Genomic DNA, 27,490 nt, shown 5'->3' on the forward strand with positions numbered 1-27,490 from the left:
AGTCACATGAACCTACAGACAGAGGCCAAGACACTTTCTGCCTCCCACCAGATGAAACCCTGGCAATGTAAAGGGGGTTCACACAAACATACTTGATTACATCAGAACAATAAAACAAATGATTAAACAATCGAGATGACCAACCTCAATCAAAAACAAAATCAATCACAACAATCATTATCATCATAATCAATCACATTGTGAAGTCTTCAACCCATATACATTACGTACAGTAGAGGGTCACCACCATGGAGAGGTTACTAGCACATACGCTGCATGGTCCATCCTCACGGAGCAATCATCTTCACGTTCATCAACTATCAATCACAAACATTTCACAATAATCAAGATACAATCATGTCTATGAAAAATATGAGTTCTAGATCTAGATCTTAAACAGATTACTAAAATTACTAACTCCACTTGATTACTAGACTTACTTTCTTTATTCAGATCAACAATTACACACACCATCAAAGCAAGAATCATCAAAAAGCTATGTTGAGATGTTGCCTGCAAATAGAAAATGATATGTTTTTTTTCAACTTTATTCAGTACAAACAAACATACCTCTATTCTATTCAGCTCTCTGTTTAATTTCCACTTAGAACCTTTTAGAAGTGTTTTTTACAGGTTTGAAGTTTCCTCCTCCTCATCTTCCTCCTCTGAAGGAATGTCATCCAGGTCAAGGTGCTGAATCCACTCATGGAAGTCTGCAAAATCATAATACCTCATACCCACATTATTAGTAGCTGTAGTGTCCACAGTTACACGCACCTTTGGTTCAGATTCGGCTGCTGCGATTGTGTTTATGGATGCAAAGTAACCACTCCAGAGATAACTATCATCCTCATCAGTTTCATCATTCCCACTGATCTTACAGCTTTTCAGCTCTCCCGTACCCTCTTGAAAATTAACACCTCACAGTCTACAATCAGGATAACTTTTCAGCTACTGTTTGGAGAAACGCCACAATTCCAGAGGTCTGGTCAAAGATACAGTAGGTGTGAACGTTACCTTCATTAACCTGGGTACACTCTGCTTTGTCTTAGTTAGGGCTTTATCATCTGTGGTCCATCACCATTTACCTTGAGAAAAAGTTAAGGGATATGCAACATAACATTTACTTTACATCTGACAATGGGACATTCAAACACAACAGAGTTCACAGTTTCTTTTTGTTCGGGAGAGAGCTGGAAACACATTTCTTCAGACTCTCTCACTGCAACATTGTCAATATGTCTCTCAGTTTTGTCTGGACTTACAGTGATGCTGAGTCCAGAGGGACTTGTCTATCTGTCTTTACATTTTTTATTAGCAACATTTGGTAGTATTTTGTCTCCACAGGAGAGGAACCAAGCGGCAGACCTGCAGGAGGAAGGTGGTTGAGGAAACAGTTCCAAAAGTTATGTGGAGGCAACAGAGTTCAAGCTGGTCCAAACACCATCTCTGTAACTGATGGACACCTCTCACCTGGCGATAAGGAACCCCAAAATGGTCAGTTAATGGAGCTAACATCAGAAACATCCAGCCATTAGCTAGCCATTAGCCAGCCATTAACCGTTAATGTTTGAATAGGACTGCACTTCCCTGCAGAAAACAGGAAGAAACAGAATTATTTTAGGAACAGAGATAAAGATAAAGTTAATGGTTGAATTCTGTTTCTACAATAAACATGTGTTCAAGGCCACAAACACTATATGTATACATACATACTGAGAAACATTTTACTGGTACTGTATTTGCAAAAGTGTACAAAAAGTAGGCACTAAAAGTAAAGTGAGGATGCTTTCAAAAATAATGCCATGAATAGTTTTTATTCATACCATATCTTTGAATTTTGGACTGTTGGTCACACTAAAAAGCAATTCGAAGGGTTTATAATGAGCATAAATATCATCTGTATTTTGGAAAGTTATCACAGGAAGTTTTATGCCACATTTTATTGTAAACACCATCTCCAACAGCTCAAAACAAGGTCTGCTCTTTGCTTTTCTAACTCAGTACTCACATTTGAGGAACTCCTTGAGGCAAACCATTTGTCTGAGGCCAGCCAGCTGCTGATAGAGAGAGAGGAGCGTCTGTTTGGGGAGATAACAGAAGCAGAGGCACTTGAACATCAGGAGGAAGAAGTAGACAGGTTTGATGCAGACCGCAGAGCCCTGAAGGACCTCGTAGTGCAGATTCTGAAACAGTCTCTCAGCACAGAAGTCAACGTTGAGGCTCTAACATCTGCAGTGAAGGCCGTCTGCCAGGAGGAGGAGCAGGACAAGCAGTGGAAGCAGAGAGATGGGACACCGCCGGCCTGGAGGCCCAGTGGCTGGAAGAAGCTCCACGATTCAACGCTCTGCAGCTTGGTGGAGGAGCGCGTGGACAACACCTCCTCCAGCCGCCCTGCAGACCTGGTGGAGAAGTCGTCTCTTCAGGTAGACATCTGCAGCATGGGCAGGCAGCTGAAGCAGGACCTGCTGTGGGTGGTGGAGGTGGTGAAGAGCTGCTACCCACCGGAGCTGAACATCTGTAATTCCTATGCCAGATGGTACCACCAAACCTTCAGCGCCAGACTCAAAAAGATCGCAGAGTTTGGTCTAGATGACAAGGACTGCACTTCCCTCCTGCTCTGGGTGAACGAGTATTATCCAGAGTGAGTCATTAATTCAATGTATCTTATTATTATAAAACAATAACATGGTTCAAAATCAACATTTGGTGAATAATCTTATATTTCTGAATCCATTCTGTTCTATATTGGTGTATTTTTGTTCTGGTGGTAGCAGTGCCCAAACATGATGATGTCTGTCCATGTGTTGGTCCATCAGTCCATCCTCTGTCCAACGTATCAGACCAAGATTTCTCAACAACTACTTGACAGATAACAGTAAATTTATTGGTGGAATAAAGTATACAGTATATAAAGTATCTATTTTCCAGCATTCTCCAGCTTTATATTTGCACTCCATTATATGTTGGAGGTATATATTAAAGTACATAAATATTGTACTCTTTTACTCCACTATGTTTATTTGTCAGCTTTAGTTAATGGTTACTTTGCAGATATATATTATTAATAGAAATATAATCAACAACTAAATGAATATATATTATTATAGATTATATAAAGTAATTAAAATTGGCTCTACCTTACACATAATAAATCAATAATTAATAATCAAACAATATATTATTTAATTTTATCCTGAATTGGGCCATTCTGCATAATGAGTGCTTTTACTTTTGGTACTTTACGTATATTTTGATGCTAATACTTGTGTACCTTTCTTTCAATAAAATTTTGAATGCAAGATCTGAAGTAAAAGATCTGAGTACTTCACCCACCACTGGTAAATTTAGCATCAATATTCATGATCTCCAGAGGATGATTCCCAATAATTATCTGACATAATGATTTATTTATTATTATTATTACTTCCTGTTATCTGGATGTGTGCAAAATTCACATGAAATCCTAATCTGTAGAGTTCATGTTTCTTGAATTGTTAATGACTGTGAATGTGATGTCTGCTCACTGTGTCAGAATCCTTCGAAAGCCAGAGCTGGCCAGTGAGATCAATCACGAAGCGTTGGGAAAGCTGCTGCCTGAAAAGTTACAGGAACCTCTGGAGGAACAGTACCTGAGCAAACAACAGGTAGATTCATTATATTTTAGTCAGTATAACAGTTTATAGTTTTAGTGTGTTTGGGTTTGGTAGTTTTACTCAAACTTCAGTCAATCAGTACGATCAACACTTCTGTGCAGAGTGAGATATTGCAGCAACTATGGGTTAGATTGTTGTTACACTTGTTGTGGATATTCATGATCCCCAGTAGATTAATCTCAATGTTTTACAATATAGTATATAAGACTTTATTAATCTCACTAGGGGCAATTTGTTTGGAGCAGCAACAATAACATAGAAATAAATAATGCAATATACAACACAAAAGGAGTAAAAAACACAAAGGAGCTGTATGTGGAATCCATAATTAAATAAGCTTAACAGACACAATAAAAAAGATCAGTTAAAACATCTACCAACAATGACAATTGCAGAAGGAATGAACAATTTAAAATAGCGGTTAGTTTTACAAGCAGGTAAAACATAACAACGCCCTGATGGCAACAGAGAACATTCACTTGCTAGAACAAGCCCAAATTAAACTATAATACTTGTTGCTTTCTGGATGATTTTAGATGATCTAATCTCGAGCTCCAGCAACAGGCCACATTTGTCTACCCTTTGGACAATAATCAATTTTAATTTGATCGACCTGATGACATTTTCACTAGTGCCACCCTGGTAGAATCATAGAAATTTGTGCTTTAAAGAAAAAAGTAGTAGCCAAGAACATTAAGTGCCTGTGAAAGAGTGTTATGTGTGTTAAATGTAACATGTTGTTTTTCGTACATCCAGAGTGAGATGACGACTTACATCGACCGCGTCCTGGAGGAAGCAAAGCAAAAGTGGGAAGATGGAGAGGAGCCGTCAAGAAAGGACGGCTGCTTCGTCAGTCCTGTGGCCTACGACCTCATTCCGGTACAGTATTATCAACACAACATAATGTTAAATCAGTTATCATTTTTAAATGCAGTAATTCATTCGTGTCCTCTATCTGTCTTTAGCTCATCAATGATATTGTGACTACAACTGTAAAAGTTGTGGGAGACCAAAGCAAGGCCCAGGATTTAACTTACCAACTGAAAGATTTACTACAAAGGTAACAAGACTGATTACTTGCTTCTAAATATTGTCATTTATAAATGCAATTAGTTCTATTCTTAATGATATCAACACTTCAAATACAAACTCCTGCAGGTTCAGGATCTTCCAAGACGACATCATGAAGCGAAGCAAACCGAACAGCAAGCCGTTCATCAAGGCGATACTCAGCTGTATTGAACATTTCAGGTACTTTTCTGACATTTAGACAAACTCACAGTTTAAAGGACAGGTTCACTTTTTTTCAAGTCTGTCTTAAAACTGCAGTCAGGTGTCCATATGAACAGTGAAAGAGGTTTTCCTCGCTGTAATCATTCCTCCTGTTCATACTGGCTATTAACCATTTATTGTACTTCCATATCTGTGGTGTACTGTGGTTCTATGATGATGAAAACTGTATATTAGCAATAGCTATAAACTCTCTGATGTGCAGCACATCAGTTTCATGCTCTGTATCGGAACTATGTAGAATTGAATTGTCCATATCAAAAAAAATAAAAAAGATCCTTCAAATGTGCTTTCAGTGTAAGTGATGGAGGCCAAAATCCACAGTGTGTCCACACAGTCATTTAAAAGTTGTTGTGAAGCTTATATGAGGTTTCAGCAGTCTGAGTTACTCATATCAAGTGGATATCTGACACATTTACAGTCTTTTTGGCATCAAATTCCCTCTTTGTGTTTCCCTGTTGAGCTGCGGTGGAAGTATAGTAACAAAAAGAGGGACTTTAGCACTAAAAAGACTGTAACATTGAAAGATATCTACTTGATTTGACTCATTTGGATGCTGAAGCTTCATATTAGCTTCAGATAAACTTTTAAATACATTTTTGCACAGAAGGAGGACTCTGGATTTTGTCCCCCATCACTTACATTGTAAGTGCATTATGAAGGGATCTTCTAATGGTCAGTATGAACAGGAGGAATGATTACAGCAAGAAAAACATGTTTCAATGTTCATTTGAGCTTCTGACTGTTTTCAGACAGCCTTGAAAAATTGCGAACCCGTCCTTGAACATCAGCTAATTTGAGGGTTTTCCTGTGGTCTGTCTGCAGGGACTTCCTCATTAAGAAGAGTGATCTGTTCCCAGAGGATGTTCGGGAAAGCTGTTTGTCTGTTCTGATGGACATGAAACAATCTGCTCACATGTATTTACTAAGCCCTGTGCACAAGGTCCTCAAGGTAAGTTTATTTACAAGCGATTTAAAGGCTGGTCATGTTCTATATTTTTCTTATAGTCCACTAATCCCATGAAAAGATTTGTGTATCCAGAGTCTGATATATCTTAGTCCTCTGTGTAATTTATCCTCATTGTTGTCCAGAAACTATCAAAACACATCAATGAACCACACTGACACACTTTAAGTGTTTAACAAGCCACAGAATCAGGAAATCAGCCAAAACTGACAGACTAAACATATTTTTACTCACTGCTTTCTTCCTCAAACTAAACTTATTCTCCTGTTGCCCTGATATTATATTATTTCTCTAAGAACGGCATCAATTATAAATACCTACACTTAGACAACAATTTAGACATTTAACTTTTTTTTAATGTATTCTTGCACCAAACAATTATTTTCATTTGTTTTCTTTGTTTTTCTATCAGTGAGATATTCATTGTAACAAAGGGCAAGAAAATTGAATTTACAAAACAGAAATAACATAAACAAAAAAGCAAAACATCAATTAACAAAAGAAGAAAAAAAGAAATAAAGGTGAGTCTTGTTAAGTTGTTTTTTTTTAATTCAGCAGATGGTCTCCCTTAATTTTTATTTGAGCTCTGGGAACAACCACATCCACAGGGATTTGCTAAATTTTAGTTACTATTTGGACACAACAATTCATAAAATGTGCTCATGGATGAATTTTTACTACAAATTCTGAGCCACTGTGGACGATCTGTTTGTGGTAAAAGTTAGAGATAAAATATTTCACTGTCTCATGGATTACATTTGTATCTCACACAGCCACAGTACCGCAAGCTGGGAACCAGTGACTGGTTGAATAACTCAACGTTTGAGAATCTGCTGGTCAGCATTGAACAAGAGATTCAGGATCTTCAAGGTGCAGCTGAATCATGTCACCAGGTAAACGGAAGAAACCATGACACACACTCTTCAATTCAAATTAAAGAACAAGCCACAGTTTTTTTTTTTTTTTTTCAAGTTTTAGCTCCTTAAAGGCGCAGTGTGTAGAATTTAGTGGCATCTAGCAGAACAGACTTGGCAGAAATGGAATATAATATCCATAAGTATGTTTTAATCACTGTATGATTACTTGAAAATAAGAATCATTGTGTTTGCGTTACCTTAGAATGAGCCCTTTATATCTACAAACGGGAGTGGGTCCTCCATCATGACGCCATCATGTTGCAACCCCATGTTTCATTTCTACAGTAGCCCAGAACGGACAAACCAAACACTGGCTCTAGAGAGGGCCTTTTGCATTTTTCGCGAGTTTTGTGGCCACCGTAGGTTCTACGCTTGGAAGGGGAGGGGGAGGGGTATTCAGTTGGTTGCAATCTGCAACGTCACCACTAGATGCCACTAAATCCTACACACTGCACCTCTAACTACATGGTAAATCATGTTAACTTTACATTACTACAGACCATTTTCCAAAGCGGACTGCAGTTTAAATGTTTTGAATATATTTTACCTTTCGGGTGGCCATTGGTTTCCATTAATTTACATTCAGAGAGATTTTGCATTTACATACAGTATGAAAATCAATTACCAGAACACAAAAATGTAAGTTAACTTTGATGGATTAAACATCTCAAGCAAGATTCAAGAGTCTGCCAAAGATTTTCAAACTGTACAGAAGTTAGTGAAACCCAATGGCTGCCTGGATGTTAGGAAAAATGCATATTACAGTATGGTTTGCAAAACAATTAGTAATATGTGAAATATTCATAATTTATGTAGTAAAGGGAGTAAAACACAGGAAATTACTGGTGTAGTTCTATAGATTCACAAATTATCTGGCAAATCAAGCGGTTCTTCAAACAACAAGCACAAAATAGTTTAATTTGAAGCTAAAATAATGTTGTTTTTTATCCTGATTACTGATTTGATTGCAGGATCTGATGGGCCAGCTTCACCAGGAAGTGACAGCAGAATATGTGAAGAGGCTCCTGAGAGGGGAAGTCAAACTGAAGAACAAGGAGCGTCAGGAGAAAGCCTACATGACTGTGAAAGACAACGTGGAGAGTTTGCACAGTTTATTCGTGAAAATGGTGAGACTCAAGCACAAAATCTAAAAGTATTAGATTTTACAAAACATTCATTTTTGGTTGCAACATCTTACGTTCAACATCAGAAACTCCAAGGAAAAAATATGTCACTGAACTGACCGCAGAGTGTGATTAATGTGTTCCTTGGAAAATCCACTGTAAAAACTATTAAATCCTCCCTAAAACACATGACTTGTATATTACTGTTGAAGTAAACTTGAAGACTAAACTAAATTACTTCACAGGGATCAAAGGAGGACTGGTTGAAGGAAATCCTGAGCAAGATTGCAGAAGTGCTGAAACTCCAAGACCTCCCTGCCATACAGTTACAAGTAGTATCACTGGGAACTGATTATCCTGACCTCAGGTAATCATTACAGTCTACTTGTTGGATTCATTTTATTATTATTATTAGCAAAAGCAAATGTGCAGCTGTCCTTATTTAGCTGTAATTGACCTAATAAAGACAGAATCATTAAACATGGTTTACCTGACATTAGGGTGAACATTAACAAACACATTTTCAGTAAGAGCTGACAGGAAGCAGGAAGTGAATTGATCTAAAACTTCTCACGAGTTCAGATGTTTCCTGGCAGCGGGATGATGTTGATGACAGATGATAAGTGCTGCTGTTAAATTAAAGCTTGTTACAACAGTCTGTAGATGTAGTCAGTTATGTTCCCAGTGAGAGTCAACAGTTTACAGATGATGAGGTTTACTTCCAGTTTTTTCCAAATAGTGACAGTAAACTGTCTTGTCTTTAGCCAGGTTGGCTGTTTCCCCATGTTTACAGTCTGTTTGCTAAACCAAGATAACTGTCTACTGGCTATAGTTTCATATTTAGCATGAAGACATGAGAATAGTATCAATCTTCTCATCTAACTATCAGCAAGTATTTGCAGGAGTAGGAATATGTTGTGTACTTCCACACCATAATCTACTTTATTGTTATAGTAATCTTCTAATAATTAGATTAATGTTGTCCTGGATTAAAATAGTTAATTTCTAATGTTTCCCTTCTTTCATCCACAGTGAAAAACACGTTTCGGCTCTGCTCAAGCTCAAGACTAACCTCACCAAAGCCGACAGGAGAACCGTCAAAGTAATTCTGTCAGACGCTTTGAAAGAAACCAACGTTGTCAATGCTTGCCCTTTTTTCTCCAGAGTTCTGGTGAAATGAAACGTTCACTCCAGCGATACGTTCTCCTCAGCTGGGAACAAAGCGCCCTGTGACCAAGTTGTGCACTTGAGTCCGTCGACAGTTTAGGTTAGCACCTGATAGCACAGTCGTCGACAGGCTTCTGTGAGAAGCAAGAAGAGGTTTTTGAATGACAACTGACGCCATGTCAGCCCAGTATATAGGAGGAGGATCCCATCACCTCCTGACACAGGCGTTGCTGGTGCCAGCCAATCAGGCCAATCAGTGTAATTCATGAATTTAAGTACAAAAAAAACAAGTAACAACAACAACAACAACAAATCACCAAAGAAAAATACAGCATATAACACTTAAAAAATACACATACGCATTGTGATGAGAAGATAAATTAGGATAAACCTGCAGTGACAGAAGCCCTGAAATACAGCATGTGTTTTTCTTTTTACATAAAATGTAAAAGAATTCTTTGAGAGAAATTTTGGCAAGCAAGATTTAAAAAGAAAATTTAGTTTACCTTTCCTGAAATGACAAATTTTACTGTTAAGTCCTTAAAAACTGAAAAACATCCTGAAGCATCATGTCATATTTCCCTCAACCATAAACTACCTAAAGACTTAAAAAAGAACTTAAATGTTTAGAAATGTACATAAAACTTTAACAACATATAAAACCAACGTATACGACATTTGTGTTGATCTTTAAGCTATAGGGACAAAAACACCTATCACCTATCCATGCATAGCTTAGCATCGTAGCAATTCCACTACGTTGTGATGAAAAGATAAATCAGGAGATCGGAAGATAAAATTGCAGTGACAGAAGCACTGAAATACAGCATGTGTTTTTCTTTTTACATAAAATGTAAAAGGAAACTTTGAAAACAATTTTGGCAAGCAAGATTTAAAAAAGAAAATCTAGTTTACCTTTCCTGAAATGACAACAACACGTAAAAGGAAATCAGTGACATTTAGGCTAACTCATTGGCAGCCTCTTGTGCACAATCCTAATCACAGTTGTGTCAAAGTTCATAAAAAACCTCTGTCCACCCCATCTGCTTCTCTTTTATCTACATTTCTGTCAAAAGATCAGATTGAGGAACTGAAATCAGTAAATAACAGACTTGGTTTTAACAGAATTCACGTGATCAGAAAAGTTCATGAATAGTCCAGAGGCCTGTACTATGAAGCAGGATTTGGGGTTAGCGAGATAACTTCAGGTTTAACTTTCAGTTTTCAGGTTTTCGACGGTGGTTCACGTCTTAACGGGGTACATCGCCATTCATTGACATTTAGGCTAACTCATTAGCAGCCTCTTGTGCACAATCCTAATCACAGTTGTGTCAAAGCTTATTAAATAAACCTCTGTCCACCCCGTCTGCTTCTCTTTTATCTACATTTCTGTCAAAAGATCAGATTTAGGAACTGAAACCAGTAAATAACAGACTTGGTTTTAACAGAATTCACGTGATCAGAAAAGTTAATAGTAGTCCAGAGGCCTGTACTATGAAGCAGGATTTTGGGTTAGCGAGTTAACTTCAGGTTTAACTCTGGGTTTTCAATCCTAGAACGGTGGTTCACTTCTTAACAGGGTACATCACCATGCTAACAGCTAACCTGCTCCGGAGCAGGTTAACTTCAGAGGATCGGATTACAACCTGTCAATGCCCTGAACACTGACCAATCATATTCACTGGGAAAAAAGAGTCATCATTCCTACAGGATCCTAACATGGACAAAAGTCCTGAATTACAACAAAGTGACAATATATATATTTTATAGGTCAGTGGAAACATTTTATTGTCCCAGGCTTTCTGTTTCCACTCTGGTTTTAAAACAGAGCTTCTAACAAACGGAGAAATCGTTTATGACACTAAACACATAATGATGATTTTAGCTGCATTTTAATTGTTTAAGTTGATTTTATCCCCAGAGTGACAGCTAACGGTTTGGATGATTTTACACTCTGATTCCATCACTGCAGCTCAGAATAACATGAGACAACTGTGGGATAATAACTGGAAATAAAAACCAAAGATTGTCTTTTATTAGAAAAATAATCCACACACTGTTAATTGGCTCCCATGATTATAAATGCAACATTTGGGTCAGATGAACCCCATCAGTCATTAACTACTTTTACACTCTTTGCTTCGGTAGCAGAAACAGTCTGACATTACTTTTAAGGTTTTTTAATGTGACATATTCAGAATGTTTTCTTCATCATCCAACTAAATAGCAAAAAATACTCCACTAAGCCCAAATCCTGCTTCATAGTACAGGTCTCTGGGCTAGTGCAACAATGTCTTCTTTAGGACCTTCTTCCTGTGTTCACGTTCTTGCTGCCGCCCCAGACACACCTGACCAATGAGCAGAGAGAATGATCTCACCTGGCTTTTAATGCATTTTCTCTTTGTGAGAAGCAACTGAACAAGGTTTACAAACTCATCCACTGATTCAGGCCAAAGCAAACAAACTATAGGTTTGAAAACGCCATAAAAGAAAGCAAATAAGCGTACTTTCCAATGTGTTGAACTATTCCTTTAAGTCACAGAAAGTGAAATGTTTCAGATCATGATCAGATCAGATGTATTCTGGTCATTTCATGCAGCAAAATCTGATTATTGTATCTATTTGAGTGATCTTGGAAGTCAGCTGTGTGTATATGAGGTGCTAAAAATCACACTGATAATTTATAAAGTAGCAAGGTGTGTGAGAAACTGTTGTGATAAAAGTTGTGGTCAGAGCAGAGGAAATAAATTTAAACCTAAACTGGTGTTAGACTTCTCTTTTTTCTGAGGAAGTGAAAATCTTTTCCCAGATGTATTTGTAGTACTTGACGGTAGTTTGTGGTGTGAACTGTATTCATCTTTTTTAGATGCTTTGAAAATCAAAGTTCATATATGTGATTAGAAGTTAGACTTTGTTTTATGGAGGGTAACAAACAACCAAATTTGTTTTCTGGTTTGAAATTAATCTGATTTGAAAAACTGAAATTATTTATGTCCTCATTAAATATGCAGAGATAAAGTTGTAATCATCGTAAGATTTCGCCTATATAATAACACCTCACCCGCAGTGAGCTTGATCAGTGTCAGAAACTGGGCGACATTTTAAATTGAACATTCACACATATGTGTCATTTTGAAAGAGCTGATGCATTCATTCTCACATTATAAATGTAAGTTCCAAGAGGAAATGTGGATACGTGATATAGCAGAGTTTCTCAGAGCGTGACTTAACCAACAGCCTGACATCAGATGGTATTTTGCAAGTTATTCTCAGTTCAGTGTTCAGCTGACCTGCTGCAGAGACGGACGAGCTTTTCACACCTGTGAGTCTTGCTGCCTTCAGGAGCGATGAGTTTCAGAGCAAAAGGTAAGAAAAACTGTTTACAACACAACAATAATCAGGTTATTAAAGTGATAAACAGGTTGTATGGAGGTTACATGTTAATACTAACCACAAAACACAGTCAGTGATGATGAGCATGGCTGATTTTACTGTAACTAACTGACAAACATACGATAATCTATATTAGAACCATACACACTGAAAAATGCCATTACCACATAGGACCATTATAACTTTAGTTATAATTCTATTTTCTTTTTACTTTACTCCCATAGTACACAAATGATGTGTATTTAGCAGCTGCTGCACCATTATCAGGCATTGCGGCACACCTCTGCAGATTTGCGTGGAGGTGCGGGGTGGGCATGTTTATTTGAGAACCGCCATGAAACAATCAGGAAATGACAAAAAGGAAAGAAAAGGAAAGGAAGTCAATTTCTCTTAATGAAAAATGTAGTCTCCTTGAAGCTTATGACAAATTGACAAAAATGAGCCAACGAGATGCAGCAGTGAAACAAGCGTTTGAAACAGCTGTTCTGTATTTTGAAACAGTCAATAAAATTAAGTAAATAGCGAAACTGTCCGTTTCATTACTTCATATTCATGTAATAAATATAAAATTGTTAATTAGATGGTAATCTGCATGAGAAATTAAGAAAAAGAAAAAAAATCGGTTATAATAATCATCTGCTTATAGTGATCAATTTGACCTGGTTAGAAGTGATCTCTGTAAGCAGTTTCCAATGTAGCTGAGTTTAGTAACAACATTATAATTATTATCCTATGTTTTCTAAAAATACCGTATATTGTATTATACACTGGCCTAGTACAAAATATACACTGTAGAATCAGCATAATGTCTGATCCGACTGTGAGATTGGGGTGAGTAACACTGCTGGAGGAGTTAGACAAAAACACTATACAATAGATATTTGTCTGCCTGTCTGGACTGGTTGATAGAGTGTTTACTCTTATAAAAGTTTCCTCCCATGCTTTGTTAAATGTGACATGCAGGGAAAGGCTGACACTTTAGTACTTTCTTGTTATATGAATCATCAACAGGCTTTCTTAGTTATTGATCAATGAAGCTGAAAGGTGAATTTTGTCACTGAAAAGTAATATTCTTATTAACTGTCATTTCCATGGTCTGTTTTTTCATATGAAAAATCACGATGATGTGGAACAACTGGATGCTAGATGATGCTTTGTGTTACGATTTAATCAGATTGAATTAATTAATTTATCTTATTAATTTTTGATAGAAACAGTACAGTTTTATTACAGATTCCTCTTTTAATATGTTTTCATTCCACTTTTTTGCTCAAAAAACTAAAATGTGTTTGTTAGGGTTTGATTTTGAATAACATAGCACACGTAACAACTTATGTTAGTAGCAGTTAGTGAATTGTTTACTTAAATTTGAAGCTCTCTTTTTATTCAAAATATGAGAAAATACCATTATAGTCATTTAAAGGACCAGTGTGTAAGATTTAGTGGCAACTAGTGAATGGACTTGACAGGAATGGAATATAATATTCATAAGTGTGTTTTAATTAGTGTATAATCACCTGAAAATAAGAATAATCGTGTTTTCGTTAACTTAGAATGAGCCCTTTATATCTACATAAGGAGCGGGTCCTCTTCCACAGAACCCGCCATGTTGTTGTACCGCCATGTTTCTACAGTTGCCCAGAACAGAAAAACCAAACACTGGATCTAGAGAGGGCCTTTCCCGTTTTTCGCGGCCATTGTAGGTTCTGCTACACACTTGGAAGGGGAGGGGGAGGGGTATTCATTTGGTTGCAATCTGCAACCTCACTGCTAGATGCCACTAAATCCTACACACTGGTCCTTTAAAAATGCAAAAACTGTATTCACAATTTTAAAAATAGCTAACTAAAACATTAAAAAACAGGAAAGCAAGTGTATTACACAAAATTAATACAAAAACTAGCCTAAAGCGGTGAGAGTAATTACAAAACAGATGTGAGACGTGCTTACGCCATGGGCTCCACCATAGCCTACTCCTAATGCTAATGTTGCAACTGTAAAATGGTGGATAAATTGTTTTGGGCAACACCCGCAGAATTACTAATTTCACAATCAAAATTTGATCCATTTGGTCTGATAACATTTGGAAAGTCTAGCTGAGCTGCACACATAAGGTGTTAAACAGAGAGCTAACCAGAAGTTAGTTGCTCGGCTAATAGCTAAGCTTTTCACTTAGCTATTCTTCTTTTTCTTTCTTTTTTTATTAGCAACATTTGGTGGTATTTTTTCTCCACAGGAGAGGAACCAAGCGGCAGACCTGCAAGAGGAAGGTGGTTGAGGATAGACTTCCAGAAGTTATTTAGAGGCAACAGAGCTCAAGCTGGTCTAAACACCATCTCTGTAACTGATGGACACCTCTCACCTGGCGATAAGGAACCCCAAAATGGTCAGTTAATGGAGCTAACATCAGATACATCCAGCCATTAGCCAGTTGTTAGCCAACCATTAACTGTTAATGTTTGAATAGGACTGCACTGCAGAAAACAGGAAGAAACAGAAATATTTTAGGAACAGAGATAAAGTTAATGGTTGAATTCTGTTTCTACAATAAACATGTCTTCAAGGCCACAAACACTATATTTTTACACATACTGAAAAGCATGTGCAAAAGTATATGAAAAGTAGGCACTAAAAGTAAACTGAGGATGCTCTCAAAAATAATGCCATGAATAGTTTTTATTTATCAATTAACTTAGCTTTGCGTTTAAAACAGCAGCAGTTCTCCTCAGTACACCTGCACACAGTTTTTCAGGTACTCGGCAGGCCAGTTGTTCAGTTGTTCCTCAGCTTGGATGCTGACGGGACCGTCCTCACGCTCTGTCCAGCGAGGGGAGAACCTTCCAGTTGGTGGGGGAAAAAGCATGTGCATGGGGTTAAGTCCTTTAGCAAGCTCGCTCACAGAGAAAGCAACGCTTCCTCCTGCACATTTACAATGGAATGGCAGTGTTCGTGCAGCTGCTTCTTAACGCTGCAGTGATATCACGGCTGCGTTGCCAGGACTCCCGGTGGTGTTGGTGTGTCTCTGCCAATCAGAGACGAAACTCTAATGCGTCCCACAGAGTTCACACCAAGGTGCAAACTAAGCAAAACATGCTGGGAGATGGAGTCCATTTTGGACTCTTTGTTTGACTGGGCGCCATTCTTTGTTATCAGGCTTTGTGACTGAATGCAGGCCTGTCTTTGTCTCATGCACATGGAGTATGAGGCCCAATAGAAAGTGATTCCAGGAAGTTTAGATGCCACATTTTATTGTAAACACCATCTCCAACAGCTCAAAACAAGGTCTGCTCTTTGCTTTTCTCCCTCAGTGATACCCACATTTGAAGAACTCCTTGAGGCAAACCATTTGTTTGAGGCCAGCCAGCTGCTGATAGAGAGAGAGGAGCATCTATTTGGGGAGATAACAGAAGCAGAGGCACTTGAACATCAGGAGGAAGAAGTAGACAGGCTTGATGCAGACCGCAGAGCCCTGAAGGACCTCGTAGTGCAGATTCTGAAACAGTCTCTCAGCACAGAAGTCAACGCTGAGGCTCTAACGTCTGCTGTGAATGCCGTTTGCCAGGAGGAGGAGCAGGACAAGCAGTGGAAGCAGAGAGATGGGACACCGCCGGCCTGGAGGCCCAGTGGCTGGAAGAAGCTCCACGACTCAACGCTCTGCAGCTTGGTGGAGGAGTGCATGGACAACACCTCCTCCAGCCCTGCAGACCAGGTGGAGAAGTCTCTCCACATCCGCAGCATGGGCGTGCAGCTGAAGCAGGACCTGCTGTGGGTGGTGGAGGTGGTGAAGAGCTGCTACCCACCGGAGCTGAACATCTGTAATTCCTATGCCAGGTGGTACCACCAAACCTTCAGTGCCAGACTCAAAAAGATTGCAGAGTTTGGTCTAGATGACAAGGACTGCACTTCCCTCCTGCTCTGGGTGAACGAGTATTATCCAGAGTGAGTCATTAATTCAATTTATCTTATTATTATAAAACAATAACATGGTTCAAAATCAACATTTGGTGAAGAATCTTATATTTCTGAATCCATTCTGTTCTATATTGGTGTATTTTTATTCTGGCGGTGTCAGTGCCCAAACATGATAATGTCTGTCCATGTGTTGGTCCATCAGTCCATCCTCTGTCCAACGTATCAGACCAAGATTTCTCAACAACTACTTTCCATTTTCCAGCATTCTCCAGCTTTATATTTGCACTCCACTACTTTGATTCAAGATTCAAGATCCTTTTATTGTCACTCAGCAAAACATCAGTGATGCAAAGTAGAACGAAACTACGAGCATGGTACCATTAAAAACACATTTCTGGACATTGCACAGGTATGAGAGAAAAAGACTAAAAACACAAGAGCACAGTCAGCAGTGTGTTATTTTGTTGAGCAGTCTTATAGCAGCCGGGTAGAAGCTGTTACTGAACCTGACAGTGCTGCTACGTAGGCTGCTGTACCTCCTGCCTGAGGGCAAGAGGGAGAACAGTCTATTGCAGGGGTGAGTGGAGTCTCTCAGGATGCTGGTCGCTTTAGCCAGTAGGTGTTTTGGGCCAGATCCTCAATAGGTGGCAGTGTCACCCCAATAGTCCTTTCTGCTGTCCTCACTACTCTCCTTAGGGCCTTTCTGTCTGAGGTGTTAGAGTTCTCATACCAGAGAGAGATGCTGCTGGTCAAAACACTCTCAATGGTGCCCCTGTAGAAGATGGTGAGGATGGATGGATTGAGATGAGCCCTCTTCAGCCTCTGCTGGAATTGTAGACACTGGTGATCCTTTTTCACTAGAGAGGAGGTGTGCAGGTACCAGGACAGGTTATTGGCCACATGAACCCCCAGGAACTTAGTGTACTGTACAGTCTCCACAGTAGTTCCGTTGATGAGTATCGAAGTATGCATGGGCAGTTTCCTCCTGAAGTCAATCACCATCTCACCTTGCAGATTTATATTATTAATAGAAATATAATCAACAACTAAATGAATTTATATTATTATGGTGAGGTTGTGGAAGCTCCTTATTCAGTTGCCAGAGGAAAGACTTACCAAAAAGATCTTTAACTGGGACCGAGCACACAATTATCCTTGGTCAAGAAGGGTTGCTGCAATATTTTCTCTTTCTGATTTGAATTTTATTTTCAGGAATAACTTGCAGTGTAATATAAATACAGTTAAACAAAAATTATTAAAGATGTATAAGGAACAATGGAAGGAGGACATTTGTAAGAAGCCAAAGCTCAGAAACTCAAATCAAATCAAAGACGATTATTATACAGAACCATATATAAAGCTAAACTTACAGAGAAGGCAGAGGTCCTGGAACTGGTACTTCACCACTGGCAATTGAGGTAGGCAGACATAAAGGTATTCCTGAAGAGGAACATTTATGTAGTTTTTGTGATCTTGGTGTTGTCGTGGATGAATTTCATTTTGTATTTCATTGCCCTTTGTACAGTGACTTATGGAATTGTTTGTTTGAAAAGATAGAATTGAGAAACCCTGATTTGTTTTGGTTATCCGATGCTGAGGTGTTGAGTCGACTTTTTAATATGGAAATCTTTATTTTAGCGAGATTTATAGGAAACGCTTGGCAGCTGAGACGGAGAACATTGTATCCATCATAACAGGACATTTCTTTCAATGTAAACTAGATGTTCTGAAATGCTTTATTTCTGAATCTGTGGAACTGTACATTATGGTATGTCATGTGGCCATCTTGGTTATTTTTGTCTAGTGTCTTGTAAGCCCATATGGGCTGGGGACCAGAAAGGTGCAGGACACTTAAATAAACAATTCAATAAATCAATCAATCAATTATAGATTAAGCTACCAAGCTATATATAAAGTAATTAAAATATGTTACACATAATACATCAATAATTAATAATAAAATAATATATTATTTTTATTTTATTCTGAATTGCATAATGAGTGCTTTTACTTTTGGTACTTAAAGTATATTTTGATGCTTATACTTGTGTACTTTCAATAAAATTTTGAATGCAAGATTTTTTTCTTGAAACTTACTGAAGTAAAAGATCTGAGTAATTCATCCACCACTGGTAAATTTAACATCAATATTCATGATCTCCAGAGGATGAAAAAATTCCCATGAAATCCTAATCTGTACAGTTCATGTTTTTTGAATTGTTAATGACTGTGAATGTAATGTCTGCTCTCTGTGTAAGAATCCTTCGAGAGCCAGAGCTGGCCAGTGAGATCGATCACGAAGCGTTGGGAAAGCTGCTGCCTGAAAAGTTACTGGAACCTCTAAAGGAACAGTACCTGAACAAACAACAGGTAGATTCATTACATTTCTAGTTATGTATAGCAGTTTTTAGTTTTAGTTTGGTAGTTTTACTCAAATTTCAGGTCTCGTTTTTGTGTTTTTTACACTAGCAGCGATGTCTAACAATCCAGATGTTTGCCTGTCAATGAGTATGATTAAAACTTCTGTGCAGAGTGAGATATCGCAGCAACTATGGGTTAGATTGTCATTACATTTGTCATTACATTTGTTGTGGATATTCATGGTCCCTAGTAGATGAATCTCAATGTTTTACAATACAGTACATACAACTTTATTAATCTCATTAGGGGCAATTTGTTTGGGGCAGCTTGTTGTTAACACAACACAATTACATAAAAATAAATAATGCAATATACAACACAAAAGGAGTAAAAAAACACGAAGTAGCTGTATGTGGAATCCAAAAATAAGATAGATAAATAAACTTAATAGATACAATAAAAAAGATCAGATAAAACATCTACCAACAATGACAATGCTACAGAACATTTAGTAGTCGGATTGCAGAAGGAATGAACAATGAACATTCACTTGCTAGAACAAGCCCAGATGAAACTATAATACTTGTTGCTTTCTGGAGGATTTTAGTTGATCTAATCTCGAGCTCCAGCAACAGGCCACATTTTTCTGCCCTCTAGACAATAATCAGTTTTAATATGATTGTCCTGATGACATTTTCACTAGTGCCACCCTGGTAGAATCATAGAAATTCATGCCTTAAACAAAAAAGTAGAGTAGAGTAGTAGAGTGTTATGTGTGTTAAAAGTAACCGCTGTATGTTGTTTTTTGTACATCCAGAGTGAGCTGACGACTTGCATCGACCGCGTCCTGGAGGAAGCAAAGCAAAAGTGGGATGACGGAGAGGAGCCGTCAAGAAAGGACGGCTGCCTCATCAGCCCTGTGGCCTATGATCTCATTCCGGTACAGTATTATCAACACAATATAAACATAATTATCATTTTTAAATGCAGTAATTAATTTGTATCCTCTATCTGTCTTTAGCTCATCAATGGTATTTTGACTACAACTGTAAAAGTTGTGGGAGACCAAAGCAAGGCCCAGGATTTAACTTACCAACTGAAAGATTTACTACAAAGGTAACAAGACTGATTACTTGCTTTTAAATATTGTCATTTATAAATGCAATTAGTTCTATTCTTAATGATATCAACACTTCAAATACAAACTCCTGCAGGTTCAGGATCTTCCAAGACGACATCATGAAGCGAAGCAAACCGAACAGCAAGCCGTTCATCAAGGCGATACTCAGCTGTATTGAACATTTCAGGTACTTTTCTGACATTTAGACAAACTAACAGCTTAAAGGACGGGTTCACAATTTTTCAAGTCTGTCTTAAAACAACAGTCAGGTGTCCACATGAACAGTGAAAGAGGTTTTCCTCGCTGTAATCATTCCTCCTGTTCATACTGGCTATGAAAAGATCCTTCAAATGTGCTTTCAATGTAAGTGATGGAGGCCAAAATCCACAGTGTGTCCACACAGTCATTTAAAAGTTGATGTGAAGCTTATATGAGGCTTCAGCAGTCTGAGTTAGTCGTATCAAGTGGATATCTGACACATTTACAGTCTTTTTAGCATCAAATTCCCTCTTTGTGTTTCCTCGGACAGTGTTTCCCTGTTGAGCTGCGGTGGAAGTATAGTAACAAAAAGAGGAACTTTGGCACTAAAAAGAAGTTTATCTGAAGCTTCATATTAGCTTCAGATAAACTTTTAAATAAATTTTTTCACAGAAGAAGAACTGTGGTTTTTGACCCCCATCACTTCCATTGTAAGTGCATTATGAAGGGATCTTCTAACGGTCAGTATGAACAGGAGGAATGATTACAGCAAGAAAAGAAACTGTTTCAATGTTCATTTGGGCTTCTGACTGTTGTTTTAAGGCAGAAAAATTGTGCACCTATCCTTCACTATCACAATAAAATATTGCGGTGAGCTAATTTGAGGGTTTTCCTGTGGTCTGCCTGCAGGGACTTCCTCGTTAAGAAGAGTGATCTGTTCCCAGAGGATGTTCGGGAAAGCTGTTTGTCTGTTCTGATGGACATGAAACAATCTGCTCACATGTATTTACTAAGCCCTGTGCACAAGGTCCTCAAGGTAAGTTTATTTACATAATACATAATAATTCACAAAATGTGCTCATGGATGTCACTGTGTAGATGGATAATAATTAAAATTTAACCCTAAACTGAACATTTTCTGAACATTCAGCACTATTGTGGACCCTACCTATATCTGTTTTTGGTAAAAGTTAGAGATAAAATATTTCACTGTCTCATGCATCATGTTTGTATCTCACACAGCCACAGTACCGCAAGCTGGGAACCAGTGACTGGCTGAATAAGTCAGTGTTTGAGAATCTGCTGGTCAGCACTGAACGAGAGATTCAGGATCTTCAAGGTTCAGCTGAATTGTGTCACCAGGTAAACTGAAGAAACCATGACACACCCTCTTCAATTCAAATGAAAGGACAAGCCACTTTTTTTTTGTTTGTTTTTTTCAAGTTTTAGCTCCTTAAAGGACCAGTGTGTAGAATTTAGTGGCATCTAGCAGAACAGTCTTGGCAGAAATGGAATATAATATCCATAAGTATGTTTTAATTAGTGTATAATTACCTGAAAATAAGAATCGTTGTGTTTTCGTTGCCTTAGAATGAGCCCTTTTACATAGGGAATGGGCGCCCTTCCACGGAGGCCATCATGTTGCACCGCCATGTTTCTACTAGGGATGTGCAGAGAGCCCAGTATTTGTATTTGTATCTGTATTTGTGGAGGCAGCAAAATTATTTATATTTGTATTCAAATAAAAGTGGAAAGAGGCTTAAAAATCCTGTTTTGTTTTTATTAAGCTTTTAATTTTAGAAAATCAAAGTGTTACAATAACTGTTCATGAGTAAACTACCTTACAAAGGAGATCCCCACACCAGGTCTTGAACTGGAGTCTCCCAGATCAAAGATGACTGTGCTGACTAATGAGCTAAAACTTTACTCATCGCCTCATTGCAGACAGACCTCTATCTATTTATACACCCATAACACAGAGACAGCACACCGTGTAACATGGAGGAAAGACCTTCAAAGGCAATTATTGCTTTGCACTTCTCATTTATTGCCTATTTTTTTACAACCTAACTTTGTGGAAAGGAGAGCGGGAACAACAGGTTATGGAGAGTCCCTTGGGAGCACTTCACTTGTGTCAGTAGATCAGCTTTATTTCTGGGGAACACCCTCAACTCCGGGAGTGATGTCCATATTAGGAAATGTGCATCATGTAGCAGGTGGATGTGACTCCCCTCATTGAGATCTGCTGATAGACGTAACAGTGGAGCAGAGGAGAGAGACTGAGATAGCGATGTAACCAACCTTTTTTTTTTCTTCCTGAAACAAATAATTTAAAAAAATGTTTGTATGAAACAAATATTCATAAAAACCCACTATTTGTGCTTTGCCAAATAACATATTTGCATTCTGGCACATCTCTAGTTTCTACAGTAGCCCATAAACAGACAAACTAAACACTAGCTCTAGAGAGGGCCATTTGCGTTTTTTCACAAGTTTCACAGCCACCGTAGATTCTCCTATGTGCTTAGAAGGGGAGGGGGAGGGTTTTCAGTTGGTTGCAATCTGCAACCTCACCGCTAGATGTCACTAAATCTTACACACTGGTCCTTTAACTACATGTTATGTTAACTTTCATGTTAACTTTACATTTCTACAGAATATGTTTAAATATATTTTACCTTTCGGGCGGCCATTGGTTTCTATTAATTTACATACAGTGAGATTTTACATAAACATATATGATATATGATTTTCAAACTGTACAAAAGTTAATGGAACCCAATGGCTGCCTGGAGATGAAATGCATACCACAGTATGGTTTGCAAAACAGTTAGTAATACATGAAATATTCATAATTTAAGTAGTAAAGGGAGTAAAACATGGATAATTACTGGTATAGTTTTATAGATTCACAAATTATCTGGTAAATCAAGTGGTTCTTCAAAGAACAAACAAAAAATAGTTGTTTGCTAAAATAACGTTTTTTGTCGGAATTACTGATTTGATTGCAGGATCTGATGGGCCAGCTTCACCAGGAAGTGACAGCAGAATATGTGAAGAGGCTCCTGAAAAGGAAAGTCAAACTGGAGAACAAGGAGCGTCAGGAGAAAGCCTACATGACTGTGAAAGACAACGCGGAGAGTTTGCACAATTTATTTGTGAAAATGGTGAGACTGAAGCACAAAATCTAACAAAACATTAATTTTTGGTTGCATCATCTTACGTTCAACATCAGAAACTCCAAGGAAGAAAATATATCACTGAACTGACTGCAGAGTGTGATTAACATGTTCCTGGGAAAATTCACTTTAAAAACAATTAACACTAAAGATAAAATTCTCCCCAAAACATTTGGCTTGTATATTACTGTTGAAGTAAACTTGAATACTAAACTAAACTACTTCACAGGGATCAAAGGAGGACTGGTTGAAGGAAATCCTGAACAATATTGCCGAAGTGCTGAAACTCCAAGACCTCCCTGCCATAAAGTTACAAATAGTATCACTGGGAACTGATTATCCTGACCTCAGGTAACCTTTACAATCTGCATATTGGATTCACGTCATTATTATTATTATCAAAAGCGAATGTGCACTGTCCTTATTTAGCTGTGATTGACCTAATAAAGACAGAACATAATCAGTAAACATTGAACATTGACAAACACATTTTTCAGTAAAACCTAAGGGAAGCAGGAAGTAAACTGAACTAAAACTTCTCACATGAGTTCAGATGTTTCCTGATATTATGATATTATTATGAAAGGCTGAGGCTCAATTTTCTGGAGGAGTTATCAAGAAAAAACAAAAGTGAAACAAAGAAAAGTGCTGCTTTTAAATGAAAGCTTGTTATGACAGTCTGTGGACATAGTCAGTGAAGCTTTTTTTGCGAAATTGAGGAAGTTTTTTCCAATTTTGGCATTTTCATTAAACTTTTTTTAATGCGATGCTTCAAAATGCGCATAAAAATAGGTTAATGGAAACACGGCCAGTGTTGTAAGACTTTCACATGCAAACCAAAGAATAAAATAGTTTGACATTGGGAAATATATTTTTTGCTTTTTTGTGGTTTGATAAGAAGATTGATACCACTTTCACTGTGCTCTGAATATGACACTAGAGCTGGCAGCTGGTTAGCTTAGCTTAGCACAAAGCCTGGAAACAGGGGAAAACAGCTAGCCTGGCTCAGTCCAAAAGTAACATAATCCACCTGTACCAGCACCTCTAAAACTAACAAATTAACATGTCATATCTCTTTTGTTTAATGAGTGGTTGTCCTGGATTAAAAAAGTTAATTTCTAATGTTTCCCTTCCTTCATCCACAGTGAAAAACATGTTTCGGCTCTGCTCAAGCTCAAGACTAACCTCACCAAGGCCGACAGGAAAACCGTCAAAGCAATTCTGTCAGACACTTTGAAACCAGCCAACGTTGTCAACGCTCGCCCTTTTTTCTCCAGCGTTCCGGTCAAATGAGACATTCACTCCAGTGATTCGTTCTCCTCATTTCAGTTTTAAAGTTGGGTTGTCCAATATAATGTATCATAATGTTTGTGTTGCATTAGTATGATGAACACATTGATATGTAAGTGATGTTGCTCATGTGTTGATCATCTTATCTGGGTGATTAAAGGAATACAAAACTTAAGGTCATGGATATAACCCTGGTTCTCTGATTAGTGTGAGTCAGTGTCTCACGATGGGAACAACTCCCGTGTGACCTCATCAGAAGCTCAAATAACATTACACCAGCCCTAATTGGCTGGCACCCGTGACGCCTATGTCAGGAGTGGATGTGACCCTCCTCCTTAATATTAGGCTGACATAGCGTCAGTTGTCATTTAAAACAAGTTCACCTCTTCCTCATTTCCATAACAAGGAGGGTAGTCTGGTGAGACCATAGACTGTAAAAAAAATGGACGTAGTCACCGTGACGTCACCCATTGGTTTGTGAACCGCCATTTTTGAAGCCTCGAGTGTAGTAATTTGACCATCGCCATCTTGGATTTGACCGTCGCCATGTTTGATTTTTGCAGCCAGAAGTGACCATATTTACAAGAGGGTGGAGCTGACCATAGTGTTAGCTGCTAGCTTGGCTAGCACAGTGCATTTACAATCTATGGTTAACAGTGACAACGCTAATGCTAATGCTAATATCTGCCAGTGCAAAACAGGCCTAAAACAATTAAAACAACATGTACTCACCAAAAAAACTGAAAATCTGACTCCTTAGAGGATATTTTATCACAACCAAATGCTGGACAAGACTTTTTTGGGTGACCAAAATGTTACAATGAACTTTCATGAACTGCAAACGCACTGTGAAATAGCAGCAGCTACACCTATACTCTGCAAATCCATGGGTTACGCCATGGTTACATTAATCAACGTTGTTGTTGTGGTACTGACTTGTCAATCACAACATAGCCACGCCCTAAGGCATACGCTGTTTTATCATCAATTTTACTCTAAATGGGGCCATCATTTACAAAATGAACATCATGATGCATTGAAGAAGACTTGATACTAGCGATTTAGACCATAAATTCATTAGGAAAGTGTTTACTCGGATCATAAATCAAGTGAGAAGTAGCGTCATTTTCTCATAGACTTCTATACAATCAGACTTATTTTTGCAGCCAGTGGAGTCGCCCTCTGCTGGCCATTAGAAAGAATGCAGGTTTAAGGCACTTCACTTTTCAAACCAGGAGCTACCAACTTGGGTGAGACACTCACTCATGCTAATCAGAGAACCAGGGTTATATCCATAACCTTAAGTTCTCTTTCATAGCATTCATTGCATACTGAGGAGTGAATGTGCCAGGGTTGGGTTGGTATAGACATCCAGTCTATAAAATCTAGCAAACGTGTGGGCTGAGGCCCAGCATTGATCGGCCTTGAAGAGAGACCACAAGGTTGCTAAACCTCTGGTGGAGTGTGCACGTAGGCCAGTGGGAGGCTGGAGACCCTTGCTAGTATAAGCCAGGTCAGTAGCCTCCACCATCCAGTGGGACAGAGGTTGCTTGGACACAGGCTTACCAACGTGTGGTTTTGTCTAAGACACAAATAACTGGTCGCCCTTTCCAAAACCCTGAGTCCTGTCCACATAAATTTTCAGGGCACGAGCTGGACACAGAATATGCAGACGCCGATGCTCCTCAGAGGTGAAAGGCATGATAAAAAGCATGCCTGAGCATGGGATAAGCCTAGGGGCTGCACACAGGGGGTGAGTGTCCCAGTTAGAGGTTTTATTGCTGCAGGGGCAAAGCTCTGGGCTGACATAGACGTCAAGGGTGCCAGCCAATTAGGGCTGGCATAATGTTATTTGAGCTTCTGATGAGGTCACGGAGGAGGTGTTCCCACGGTTAGACACGAAACGCATGTTATGAAAGAGAACCATTATATGCTGCATAGAGGCAGAAATAAAATTAAAAAAAATAGAAAATAAATAGGAACAAGTAAACTAGTATACTTCACACAGATAGTACATACAGTCAAAAATAAACTCTGACATATACCCACATTAAATCCAGATCAAATCAGTTAAAAGGTACACAACATATCTCCTGAAGTAGCTGAAACAGTTCAAGTTAAAAAGCAATCTGTAGTTCAAGTACAATTAGAAAGTATTCCAAGTTTGTAATGTAATTAACACAGAAATATCTGCTTTCAACAGTTTAATATTGTCTAATTGATTGTAGCCAAGTGAAAAGTATACCACATTTTCATCTGATTTGTACATTTGTATGAATAAATTAATTAAAACTTAATAAATAAACAACAAAATCAATCTAAATAAAATTCACACACAAAGTCTTTGAGTAGATGAAGTTTGTTTGCAGGTTCATGAAAACATGTTCTTACTCATTAAAATTCATGAGTTAGAGCACAAAATATATGAACATTTAGTGCAGGAAACGACAACGTAGACCTGCATTTTGACACTAAATGATATAAACAGTATTTTGGGAGTTAACAGACAAACCTATCAGGGTGAGTTATGAGTGAAAAACAACAACATGGTGGTTGAAGAATCCTTTTGAAGAAATGTTCCTAAATTGGTGTCAGTGGTCAGGGCTTGTAATTGAAATTCTTCAGATTCTTCATCAGAGGTTCTGCGGGAAGTGTAAACCACCACCGATCATCCAGTTACTGTGATGTTTTCCATTAAGTGACTCACCAACATCATAAACAGCCAAGCCAGTCTTGTACAATAGCAGGAAATTATTGACCCTTGTTTGCAGGAACAGAAGCTTTGCACACTGGATCAAGGTGTTTCCTAGTTTATTATTATTCAGTTGTAACTGCAGTTAATGGCCGTTGCTCAAAGCAGGGAAGTACATGAGTCCGCCGCACATTACTGGCGGCTTTTTTCCCTGAAAGTCTGTCAGTGTTTGTATATCATTGAAAGAAAAGGATGTGCTCTGGAAGATGGGGGTCATAGCTGCAAATTCCCATTGGAGAGGGAGGGAAGATAAACTATTGAAAGCTGTGGATAGTAAACTCTACTGGGAATGACCAGGCTGATAAATGACTGGAAGCTGGTTGGTGGAAATCCACGGTGCTTTCCTGCTGTGAGCCACCAACCCAGAGATGACTACTGTTATG

General features: G+C 38.3%; 2 protein-coding genes across 2 annotated transcripts in view; both read left to right on the forward strand.

The window, feature by feature from the left end:
* LOC137199208 (tumor necrosis factor alpha-induced protein 2-like) overlaps positions 1–11,845 on the forward strand; it is a 41,705-nt gene extending 29,860 nt beyond the window's left edge. The window contains exons 8-12 of the mRNA XM_067613339.1: positions 5,772–5,898; positions 6,687–6,806; positions 7,802–7,957; positions 8,200–8,321; positions 8,987–11,845. Coding sequence (XP_067469440.1) covers positions 5,772–5,898; positions 6,687–6,806; positions 7,802–7,957; positions 8,200–8,321; positions 8,987–9,134 — 673 coding nt within the window. The 3' untranslated portion in view covers positions 9,135–11,845. The remainder of the gene's footprint in view (positions 1–5,771; positions 5,899–6,686; positions 6,807–7,801; positions 7,958–8,199; positions 8,322–8,986) is intronic.
* A 537-nt stretch (positions 11,846–12,382) lies between these two features.
* On the forward strand, positions 12,383–24,956 carry LOC137199209 (tumor necrosis factor alpha-induced protein 2-like). Its single transcript, XM_067613340.1, has 12 exons — positions 12,383–12,487; positions 14,751–14,900; positions 15,823–16,453; positions 18,685–18,796; positions 19,605–19,727; positions 19,809–19,903; positions 20,002–20,094; positions 20,796–20,922; positions 21,129–21,248; positions 22,898–23,053; positions 23,295–23,416; positions 24,211–24,956. Exons 1-12 carry the CDS (start codon positions 12,469–12,471, stop codon positions 24,356–24,358), a joined length of 1,896 nt encoding a protein of 631 aa, XP_067469441.1. The 5' UTR covers positions 12,383–12,468; the 3' UTR covers positions 24,359–24,956.
* Positions 24,957–27,490: the final 2,534 nt, after the last annotated feature.

Source organism: Thunnus thynnus, chromosome 16, assembly GCF_963924715.1.
Source record: "Thunnus thynnus chromosome 16, fThuThy2.1, whole genome shotgun sequence".
NCBI lineage: Eukaryota > Metazoa > Chordata > Actinopteri > Scombriformes > Scombridae > Thunnus > Thunnus thynnus.